Source organism: Falco cherrug, chromosome 6 (genome assembly GCF_023634085.1).
Source record: "Falco cherrug isolate bFalChe1 chromosome 6, bFalChe1.pri, whole genome shotgun sequence".
NCBI lineage: Eukaryota > Metazoa > Chordata > Aves > Falconiformes > Falconidae > Falco > Falco cherrug.
This window is the reverse complement of record NC_073702.1, coordinates 70,342,802-70,355,137: the sequence shown is the minus strand read 5'-3', so window position 1 is coordinate 70,355,137 and position 12,336 is coordinate 70,342,802. Positions and strand designations below refer to the sequence as shown.

Genomic DNA, 12,336 nt, shown 5'->3' with positions numbered 1-12,336 from the left:
AGAGTGAAATCTCATCTGAAATCCATCAGCTACATTTATCTATGTGATGCTGTTAACACAGTTTTCTGACTGACTGCTAACACCACACAGCCTAAAGCCACCAGCAATGAAAACAGCCCAGAGGATATCGGAGGAATGAATGGGAGGACACAACAGGTGGGGTGCAAGAGGAACCATTGGAGACAAGGCTGATTCAGGTGAAAGACAGCTCAGGAGAGTGGAGAAGTTTAATAGTCTGTGATGGAAAGGCGCAGTTTTTTTTTAACTTGCTTACATATCATGGCTCGCGATGGCAAATCTGCCCTGCAGAGGACCTGGGACGGAGGCCTGCTGTACATACCCAGATACAACCACAAGCCCTTTGAAAGATCTTGCTTTCATGTAACAAAGAAGCACTGATGATATGAAAAGTCTGTCATTCACATACTCGTCAGCAAAAATAAGTTTATGTTCAGGTCACAATTTGAAGGTTAGCTATACAACCTTAACAGCTAAAGTACTTTGTAAGTAAATAAACAAAAGTTCAACGTAACTCAGAAAAACCAATTCCCATCTCACTGCTGAATTTTACGTTTGGTGGTGCATGAGCATGTGTTCACACACACAGAACACCACCCACTGAAATGTTTATCAGTGGACCCTTCTATGGTTCAGTTCCTTTTCCCAAAACATCTTTTTTTCCACCTCTGATGACCCAGAGTTCATCAGCAGGTCAGTGCTAAGGAAAAGGTAACAACCAGTATGGAAAGTGTAACCCTGTCTATTGCTTAGATTCTGGGAACTTTAACCTCCATTTGGAAAGCGTGACTAATAAGATGGAACAAATATGCTCCCAAGAGATGTAAACCATGTGCCAACTTCAAAATAAAAAAATGCTTGCATGTTTTTTCTTCTTTTTTTGTTGTTTTTGTTTTCTTGTTAAGGAGGAACTTTTTTTTCTTTAAGACGACAGTATATGTTACATTATGTAGTAGTTAACTGAAGGCCAGAGTGCCAAGGCCGAGTATGAAAGAGTAGTATTCTGAATTCTACTTTGGTTTAAAGGCACTGTTGAATATTTTAAGGTTTTTTCTTCTGAGTGCTTATTGTTTCTGAAATACCTATTATGCAGTAACAGGATTTGAGAATAAATTTCTTAGCAAAGCAGGATAAATATTGAGCAAAATAATTATTGAAAAGAATCTTTAATTTAAATTTTCTTCCAAATATGTAATTACCTCCCAAAACGTTAATTCCACAAATGTCTAAATGAACTTTAGGTATGTGATTTCTTTGAAACAAAGGTGAATTTTCTCATGTGACACTGTTCTTTGTTAATAACTGAGCATTACGAATAACCACTGTTCATACACTGAAGCTTTCAGCACCATGATTTTATTGATTTGAAATAACTGGAGTATGCAGAGTGCATTCAAGCACTGCTGGTTGCCAAGTTAAAGACTGCACAGCAATAACATCTGTGGCGTTACTTGCTTCTTACTATTCTTAGTTTTAGTTTGCTTTTTTTGATACTAGCATTAAAAGCTTGTAGTTTTTGCTAGTGTAAGGTCAAGACTCATCCAAATCACTGGACACTGAATTGCCCAGGTATTTTGTCTGTCTAGAGCATTGATTAATAATGTCCCGTAGAGTGGTTTTACAAACTGGTAGGCTTGACACAATGATGTTTGAGGTTGCCATATTGCAACAGGCTTCAAACAAAACCAAAGCCTCATTCTGCTGGTTGACACACAGATCACTGAAGATATTAAAATCCGAACAAACAAAAGCAAGGAAAAAAAGTAGGATGCAAGAATGATTGTCCCTATTTTACAGATACTGAACTGAGGAAGACAAGAACAGTTGAAGACTACCTGATCTTCAAGAAGCTATATATGAGTCCTTGTCCAGTTCTGCTAAAGAGAGTATCATTCCCTTCTCACAGAACCAGGGGATGGGTGTTCCCTGCATCAGCTAGGTCTCACCCTTCCTGCTGTAATGGTAACTGCGTTTTCCAGATATTGCAGCACTCTATTCCAAACTCAAATCGCTGCTTTAAAATTCTTTTGAGGCGTGCAGCCGTGCATGTGATCGCTTGTTACTAGTACTCCATAGTCAGTTTAGTTTCTGTGGGTTCTGACAATGGTGCAACCATAAAAGTCACAAGCCTCCAGACCAAGTTGAAAAACTGTGTTTAGAAGTGTGTTCTTTGACTCTGTGGTAATTGGGAAATAGTAGACATATCTTTTCACAAGCCTGAGAAAAATGCTGTATCTCATCCAAAATCACATTTCAAGACATATTTTATTTATGCTTGGCAGTGACTACAGCACTTTTGGGTGCTGTAAAAATAAAAGTACCCATGGGAGACAGGTTCTTGGGGGATCAGCATAACAATCTGCAGGGAGCACACTCATGCAGGAATGACTTAAAACATTCCACAATACAGAGATAGAAAGCTCTTGCATATGAAAGAAGGTGAGCCCTATGGCAACAGATGCCTTCAACCAGAGTACCACAGTTTTTACCATGTTTGTTTACCTCCAGTTCTGTAGAGTGGGTATCTTTATGGGCATCTAGATCCTTCCTAAACATACCGTGGTATACTGTGTGGTACCAGTCCTCCACAGGACTGCACGAAATCTTCAGGCTCTTCTATATTTAAAATATTACAACACACTAACAATAAGTAGTAAACCAACAGGAGTTAAATACTGAAATGCATTACTATACCTGACATATTCTAATTGCCTGGTCCAGCACTGTCTTTGTATCAGTTGCATAATCTGGGCAAGGCAGCATGGCATGACTGAAGTGGGCTTGCAGCAGGAGATGTGTTTTTGTGTGTGAACTGTCAAATGAATGGGGATTGACTTCAATTGGAAGATGCTTTGCCAGTTCACTGTTCATCTGATCTTCATTGTGTCTTACAGGTAGATCTGTGTACTCATCAGCATTCTTGAAAAGAAATAAAAATAAAAAATTAACTATTGTACTTAACTTCAGAATAATTACTATTCCTTACTGAGACATTAAAAGTATATGCATTTAAATTACTACAGTTAGATTTCATTGTTAAAATAGCAATTTTACTGTCTGGAAAGTGTACTTATTTATCAAAGTGATACGTGTGGGAAAACAAAAGCTAGTAAAATATTCACAAATATTCACAAAATTATAGGTTTTAAATTTTTTTTCACATAGATGATTTCATCATTAGAAAAGAAGAAAATAAAAGCAGTGAAACAAATACATTCATTGGATGGACTCAGTATTTTGAGATGACCTACAGATTGGTTGGCTTTCAAAAACATTGCGAAGTTAGCCATAAAGAAGTCAATAATTCACATTTTCAGTTTTCAAGGTATCTACTTTTCTCTCTGTATTCAAAACACAGTGAGTTTGAAATAGCTCTGGTAAGGTTCTTTTAAAATATATCTTCAATATTTTGAGCAGTCAGTGTCTAAGCAACAGATGATCAGCAATCAAAGCAAAGAGCAAAATTGTAGGCAGGTGCTTAAAACTATCCTCTGTGCTCCAGAGTGGGCCAGTACCATTCCTGCAAAAATGAAAGCTGTCTAAGAACTTTCTCACTGTTGCAAGAAGGAGCTGCACAACATCAGGTAATCTAAATGTAGTTATGAGTAGCAACACCCTTGGGGCTGAGAGGAAGAAGTATGACTGTTCTAGCAGCCAGAGCAGAGATGTTAATTCTCCTGCTAGGGAAATCCACTGTTTCTGAAAGAAAAAATATTCAACAGAAGCATCCTAAGAACTGTAACTTAGGTTGAAGAGTCAGTTCTATGACTTAATTGGTAACTTTTTGTCCACAAAATCCTATTGTGAATGTATGCATACATATTGTTTGGAATGATCTTTATAAAGTATAAAACTTGCAAGTGAAGTAAGAATTTTATAATATGTGATCTTTTCCCTCAGTAATTTAAGACAGTGTATTTCTTTTGCCATAAAATAAAAAGTCATTTTGGTAACCCAAAGGGCAATGTCTTTCAAACTATGGGCTTAGCAGAGACCACTAAATTAAAGTGTTCATGGTTTTATATTCCTCTTAAACTATAGATTTGTTATTATGCATTTTAGTCTTCAATCTCCATTCAGACTTCCTGCAAATCCGTATTAAAGAAATATGCACAACAGTAATCAATGCAGAGTGAGGTAAAAGAAAAATGGCAATCTTAGAACACCTGATAGAACTATCTAATTGACTTCAACGTACCCTATCTGCTCATTATTTAATATCCTAACCCACAGAACACACAAATTTTTTGACAATTCCTAAAAACAGTTAGATAGTTGTTTTTCAACCCCCTTGAAAACTGACAGCACAACATTTTCTATTTTCTTTACTGGCACAGTGAAACTACACCTTTTGTGTATTATTTTGTGACATAAATGTAAAAGGAAAGGTAAGTATTAGACAATTTAAGCTTTAGAAAGAATATCAGAATGTCATCAATTTATATCATATCTCAACTGCAGATTAGAACTGAAGATTGACTAAAGACAACTGCTGCTTAATCCTGGATGTCTCTGCTAGATCTCTTGTGAAAACTGGTCATTTATTCTCTGAACCTAAGGTCACAATCTTTTTAAGCCCTATAGAAGGCTGCATGTTTGCTTCACTCTTTTTATTTAACTGGCTTCTCCTTCAAAGATATTTTAAGGAATATTTACCAAGGAGATTTTTTTAACTTAGTTTCGCTTTGCAGTTAAAAGTAGCAGAAAGAAGAAAGATCAGCCAAGTTACTCCAGACCAATTGGTACTCCTGAAAATGCATTTTCCTTAATTCTTCCCCAGCATGTTTTATTTATCTCCAAAACACTCCTCTTATTTTAAACAACCTGCCTACTTAATTTCCTGTTTGTGATCATTGACTGTAAGTAAGTGAGATTCATTTTCTTATCTGCATCATGTAGGTAATTAAAGGAAATTGAGAATGGGTAGTGAAGCTTTTATACAACTGAGAATGAAGCTGAATGGAGGGCACTGAGGTCAGCAGAGTCCATTATATTTTTATGTGAGAGGCCAGTATGTCTGCCCTGTCCTTGTTTGCTTAGTGTAGGCTGGACTGACTACTAACTGCAAATCTGTTTCTCTGATTTGCCCAGCTGTCCTTGAATAAAGACATCTTCCATTGCAAAATGTTAAATGACAGTGATTGACAACTCTGTGATGAACTCTGCTTGTAACCCCCTGCTACTGTTTTCAGGTTGCAGAAGAAAAGACAGAATAAAGAAACATCCTTTGTAATCACCTCAAATGGGCCCTGCTGTTCACTCAATATTTTTTCATTTTAGTTTTCCTTTTCATTGTGAATCTCAATCTGTTCTGCAAAGGCTATAGCTTCAACTGTTCCACAAAACATATAATATATACTATTTTAGTACATTCTATCTGAATACTGTTCTTACTTCCATGGGTGAGGAAACAGATCATATTACATATCAATCATTAATCTTCATTCTAAAGTCAAGAAACTTAATATGAACTTTATAGTTAAACCACAAAACACTGCTGTGCATTTTTCACTTTTTCTTCTGCTAAATCAGGACTATTGCAGCCCATGTGCAAATAATATGTTTACAAGCACCTACACAGTTAAGCATAACTTGGAGTATACCAGGAGATAACTAGGAATTTTAGCTATGGGTTCTGCAATCATGCATTTGGTAGTCATGTCACATCTCTTCTATAGGTCTGTAATGGACTTTCCCAATAATGTCTTCTTTTGGGCATTAGAGACTGCTGCATCATTTTGAGGGTGCAAACCTACATTTTGACCTGTTTGTGATGCAGGGTCATATAGGAAACAGCCACTTGCTTTGCCAGTGAGAAAAGTCAAATGTAGACTTGCATAAACTCGTTAGTTACATTTTACAAGGCCAATGGGCTATTCTAATAATTTAATTCTGTTTCCTGCATAACAGCAATCACAGAATCATCTTGGAGTTCTGTCTGCAACACTGTGTTCCAGATATGCAGCTTATCATCACCCTTTATTTGAATTCCTAGCATTGTTCTAAAAGTAAAGAACTCATTCCATTTTAAAATGTATCTTTTGCATTTTTCTGGTACTATGAAGCATTTGAGGAGTCAGACTGAACTAAAATTTAAATAAAGTATCCAACATGGTGAGTACTATGCTCCACAGTGTTCACAGGGTTAAGAAAAAAAATCAGATTTTCTTTCTACCCACAAAATGTGTAAGTTTAGCTGAAATTACTGATTTATAGTGAGAGCTGAACTATAAACTTATACCATATGTAAACTTTCTGAAATATTTTAAATCTCAAGTAACTACACCTCATCATCTGTCTACAACAGAGAAGAGGATACTTGTGGAGCATAGGCAGAAAAGGGATCAAGGTGAGCAACTACAGTAAACTTGAATATTTTAAGTTCAGTTCAGTCATGGGAACGGTAAAACTTGTAAAGTTAATGAATTCTAGACTATAAAGAGCAGTTGATTAATTTGTAACAATGAGGGTCTAAACCAAACCAAAAATAGTTTCTCACATTCCAGAGTTGAAGCAGTAGTCTTTTCTTTAGCCATGCTGTTACTGAAACTACCTTAGAATTGACTGCCTGTAAGTTCCTTTTCTTTATACATGTACAATGAACCCAAACACACCATATTCTCAACTTTGATAAACCTGCAACTTGTTTTGCTCTTTTTCAAGTTTCTGATGTAGAAAGAAACAAGGAAAAAGCGTTCTTAGGAAATTTGATACCAAAACTAACAGTTAAGCCGAAGTATTAAAAAAAAAATCTTGCAGTAAACTACTACTAAAAGTAACTACCAGAATAATAAAAAAGGAGAAAAGATGAAGATCATTTTTAGCTAATACAGTAATTGCATCCTCTTTACCTGAACCTTGGCTTAAATTACATAAAATTCTGGTAGTCTAAGTACTGCAGAAATCATACATTTGTGCATAGAATGATAAATAAAAAATAAGCTGCAATAAATAAATGTGGGTGGTTTTTTACAGCCTTTCTGCAGTTAACACTAATCACACATTATGAAGTAAATTTTAGTTCTCTGCTATGAGAAGTTCAAAGGTATGCCAATATGCAATTTATTTTCCCAAGTGAAACCAGCATATTTTGATCTTTAAATAACTGGATAGGCAAATATAAGCTCAACAATAATATTATTATATAATTGGCTTTTCCTTTTGTTCCATTGTACAAAGTGCTACGGAGTATTTTAGTGCAGTGTCCTGACCTGCCACTTCCACATAGTGCTACAGTGTATAGGAAGTAGCTGGACTGCAATCTTTAAAGCAGTTTGTAACTGTCCTCATTTGGGTGATATCTATGGTATCCTTACTATAGGATAGAGAAAAGTAGCATGTTCAAAACAGAGAAATAACAAGCACTGATAGTTTGTGAGTAGCTAGGTAGCTGAATAATGTCTTATAACAGATTCACAAACTCTGAATTTTTCTTTGAGGATACTTGAACTTCTGTACTTAAAAACATCTGAAATTATTTCGGTTTTTCATATATACATATATGTACATGTCTCCATTCACATGCTGACAAAAGTCTCATTTGATTCTGTTAACTGCATTATAAGGAAAATAAAAAAAATAGCTTAACTGAAGTTCTCAAGTTAATCTTCCTTTGCCCATGCTCTTCCCAAGAGCACAGAGCATATAATGTGACATAATAATGACACAGGTATATATTACGAAAATAATTTAAATTAACCAACATATTTATACTGTATTTTATCATCACATTTTCAAGTGTGAATTTGATATATAAGCAAAGACATTAAATTTATACAGATGCATCCTGGCAGGCAGCTGGAACACAATCAAGCTTACATTTACTCAGAAAACAAATAATTGTGAGAAAACATGTGCTTTAAAAAAAAAAAATGGTAAAAAGAAAAAAAAGCCCAAACTGCCCACATATTAAAAGTTGTTTTTCAGTCATACCAAAAAGTAAAGTAGACAGCAAAATGGAATTGGAGAAGTACTTGCTAGAATTACTGCTCTGAAAATTGTATCTGTGTTAGGTATTCCATTATAAACTCCTATTTTGAGGAGTTTACTGGTAGCTTATAAATGTATATGCTTTGGTCTCAGTTTTACAGGACATAATTCAAACTTCCAGAGTTTTAAATGTTTGGGTGTTTTTTTACTCTTAGATATAAAAGATCTAGGATATTCCAGTTAAAGACAGTTCTAAACATATGTTACTAGTTATAAATTTTAAGAACAAACACGATGCATGTGTTCAAGATTCATATTATAGACAAAAAGAAAAAAAAAAAGTAATTTCTACCAGCTTATTGAAGCTGCTACGTAACACAGGGCTATTTATATTGGAAGCCACCTTTTAGACAGCAGACACTGGCACAAGGCCTCCTCACCCTGTTTTATACTTGTAAAAATATACTTTTAAGACAAACTTTGCAGAAGTGACATTCCAAATTGTTAGGGCAGCCTGGCAGGCTCCTCTATGCAACAGAGCAGGCTGAGGTTTTGTAGGGATCTTGAAAAGGGGCTAACATGATGCAGAAGAAGAAAACAGAAATTGTCAGGCAAGATTAGAATACATTTCCTGCATGATACTGTAATTCATCACAGAGACCATTTCTAAATAAGCTCCTTGCCTTCATATACCATGCACCATCGCTCCTTGTCAACTGCATGTGTATGGCAGCGCCACCAAAGGGCACCCGGCGTATCCGAGCCAGCCCTGCAGCCCAGTCCTTTCCCACGGGGGCTTCCCCGCCGCCCCCTGCCAGGGTGGGTGGCTGGCAGGGAGCCAGGGCAGGCAGGGCAGGGCAAGGCAGGACGCAAAGCCCCTGCCGGGCACAGGGTCAGAGCGCGGCCCCCGGGCACCGGCTGTCCTTGGCTGCCGAGAAGGGATTCTCTCTCTGGCACTGGTGCTGCGCCTGCCCTGACTCTCCGCTCCTGCTTGGGTAACAGGAAAATGATCTTGCCGCTTCCCTGGTACTCCATCAGCGCACTCTCCACTCTCTACTTTTGGAAAAATGACAGGAGGAAACCAGATAGGTGTAGGGTGGAAAGCAACATCCAAGGGATAAGGGCCGCTCAGTATCTTCTTGAAACAAATACTAACTCTTTTTATTAGTTAATTAGTGGTTAATGCATTTCCAGAGATAAAAGATACGTCTCAAAAAAAGAAATACAGAATTCAAATTGTAAAGTTAATCCAATAAACTAGGTAGGAGCAAAATAGTGAGGCTGGGCTACCCTGGGCTCTGTCTCTAGATTTAAGACTTATCAGAGCAGGAACTGGAAGTTTCCAGTTCAGCATGAGAAACTGAAGAGATGAAGTTGTAAAACCCAGTAACATGCAAGTAGGTAAATCTATTATCTTTTAAAAATTAATTTATAACTATCTTTCAGGATTTAAAATGGGCACATTTCAGTAATGGGACCTACAAACGTAGTTTATAAGACCATGAAAGTTAAAAGCTCTTATAGTACTCACATTAGTGATCAGAGAAATCATACATAACTGTATTCTCAGACTTACAACTTTAAACAGACAAGTGTTTGATTTTCACTTTTAAATAGCTGCATATGATAAAGACCACACATTTTACAATTATAGACATCATAAAAAGTACAAGCTAGGGCAATGAAACAGTTGAGTGATCACTTAAAAACACCCTGAAGGGTTTAGATTTCACAAGTTCACCTCTTACTTAAAACATCCAAACTACAAACTACTGATGACATTCCTGATGACCAGGGGTCAGGAGTCTGAAAGACCTTTGCCACTGTGCACAGAGCAATAGGAGGTCAGCAATATTAGCTACCAGTAGCAGAGTGACCTGGCAGATCTGGGAACTTCTAAAGTACAAAGTTAAATTACAGACCTCTGCTTCAGCATAGAGTTGCTAAAAGAAAATGCAAGCATGCTAGCACATATGAGAGGGAGGATTATATAAAATAACAATAATTTGACATGGGAAAAAAGTTCTTAGGACTTCTATACTAACTTGAAAGTCGATTTCCCTCCCCCCCCCCTCCCCCCCAAGTTTCTTAAGCATATCAGAGAAGCTAGGTATCAGTGTACAGAAATATACAGTAACAGATAATACAGTCATTATAATTGGTTTACCAAATAGCAAAAAACATATTTATAGAACCATTCTGTTTCAGAATAATTTCCTTTTAAAATTGCATGCATTCCTGAAATACATCGAACCAAGGAATGAATTCATGATTTTAAGTCTTAACTCTCACAATCCATACTTCATAAAGTTTATGATTACAATTATAACTCAGTGCTTCATTTTCCTCCCAAATGTGTAAGTACTTTCACAGTATTAAGCTTATACAACTTTCATAGAGGTGGCTTTAGTTCACTCTCAGTTTTTTAAGTTAAATTATTGATTGTAAGCAAGCTGGTAACACTTGCCCCGTCAGTTTAAGGAAAAATAAATGCAAAAGAAGACTAAAGTAGGACAAAAATTAGAGAAAACATCTGAAACTGGTATGGCATACACATTCTTCACCTACAGCAAGTTACTCTGACCATAGCAAATAAATATAAATGGAATGTCATAAATTCCATTAAAAAAGTGAATTATAGTGAGAGAATTACTACATTTTATCACTGGAAATGGGATTGTTGAGATTTTTGCCTCTCCAAGATGCCAGACTTTTCCCATTACTTTTCATGAGAATGCTTTGAACCTGCCCATTCTGAATACATTATCATCACCCCATTTTTAAAATCTCAAGACCTAGATGGGGCAGTGACCCACAACTTTCTTCCCTTGTAATCTCTGGTGACATTACAGGAAAGATGTAAACCTGACTTTTTGTGGCCATACTGAAACTAACTGTATTGCACTAACACAGAAAAGCTTTTCAGTGTGTGAACTCAGTAATGTGCTAACACAAAACTGGGATAATCTCTTGAGTGTGCATTCAAAAGTCTGATTGCCATGAGAAATCTACTTCAGTTCTATTTGGACGTTTGTCCACAAGCTGAGCTTGGCTGAATCAGCTGGCTCAACTGCTGATTGAGATGATGATAGCAATAAAAACTGGAATAGCAAATCTTGGCACACAGCTTTCCCTGGGAAAGCGATCAGTCATTTTCCATCTTTGGCTTTGATTCTCCATTGGGATCTTCCAGTGCAGAGCCCAGACCCAGGGAAGAAGTTAACAGATCTCTGCATTAAGTTAATGATACTTTGCATGGGAGACAGGAGTAAGCACTACTAGTTCTTTATGTGAAATGGGGCCCATACATACTGTATATGTTAATGGCAAGCTGTAAAAGCTCTGTGTGTTGAAAACCGTATTTCAGATCTGCTGACCTGTGGCAGCTCCCCTAGCGGGGAGCCACAAATGCACACTGCTGCATTTTTGTACTGGATTAAATTCCAGATCTAGACTACTGTGTGACCAGAGACAAAAGGGAATAAAAAGTTCACAGGCGTGAATACCTGTCATCATGTGGTGAAATGACTAGCAGCATCTGTTCAAGAAAGGCTCAAGCCAGAATAACAGAAGAACAATACAAACTGGCAGAAATGTATGGAAACTTGGAAGGTGCCTACATGCACAATGCCTTTTCAGCAAGCCAATGCTACTGGTCTCATTCTGAGCACTTTTAAATGAAAATAGTTTAATAATAAAAAAAACACAACTGTAAGAGGAAGTGACAGCTGCTGCAAGTAAATTTCAATAAGGGTAGCTCCCTGCTGATAAAAACTGGCATATCTCCACTCATTTCAGTGTAACTATGTGGATTAACATTGCTTGAAAATCTGACCCAATGTTTTGAAGAACTCAAGAGCTACAGGGTAATGCAGAGATGGAAGACGCTGATAACTATAAGGCTGAGGAAGAGAGGGAATCACTGAGGAAACAGAAGTCAGTAAAAGGAAAAATATTTGAAGTCTATTAAATAAATAGACTTATCTGTCAGTATTTTAGTGTGCTTGATTTGAGGAAGTTGTATCAACACTTCTGTCATGAATGACCAGAGGTCTGATACAGTGAGTAACATGGCAAAAATGCCTTGGACCACACTTGACCTTAAACAGAACATCCCATTACCTGAATGAGACATACCATGCACTACTAGGGCCTATCTAATCCTTTTTGGATAGCAAGCGATAATTTTTGTTGGTGATGTTCACTGCACACACATTTGTGAGGATACTGTAAACTCAGGTTCCTACACAAACTTCTACCATGTATTTTCTACCTGTAAATAAAGGCATTCATCTAATGTACACTATAAGAGCTGTATTAAAAAAAAAGAAGAAAAAAAGAAAGATAACTGACGATTAAGAGTTGCAGATATTTTGCCTCTGATGTAAA

At 36.8% G+C, this 12,336-nt stretch overlaps 1 protein-coding gene across 1 annotated transcript in view; it reads right to left on the bottom strand.

The window, feature by feature from the left end:
• Positions 1–12,336, bottom strand: part of ASCC3 (activating signal cointegrator 1 complex subunit 3) — a 281,082-nt gene that overhangs the window by 19,630 nt on the left and 249,116 nt on the right. Inside the window, exon 37 of the mRNA XM_055713229.1 lies at positions 2,713–2,937. Within this exon, the coding sequence (XP_055569204.1) occupies positions 2,713–2,937 (225 nt within the window). The remainder of the gene's footprint in view (positions 1–2,712; positions 2,938–12,336) is intronic.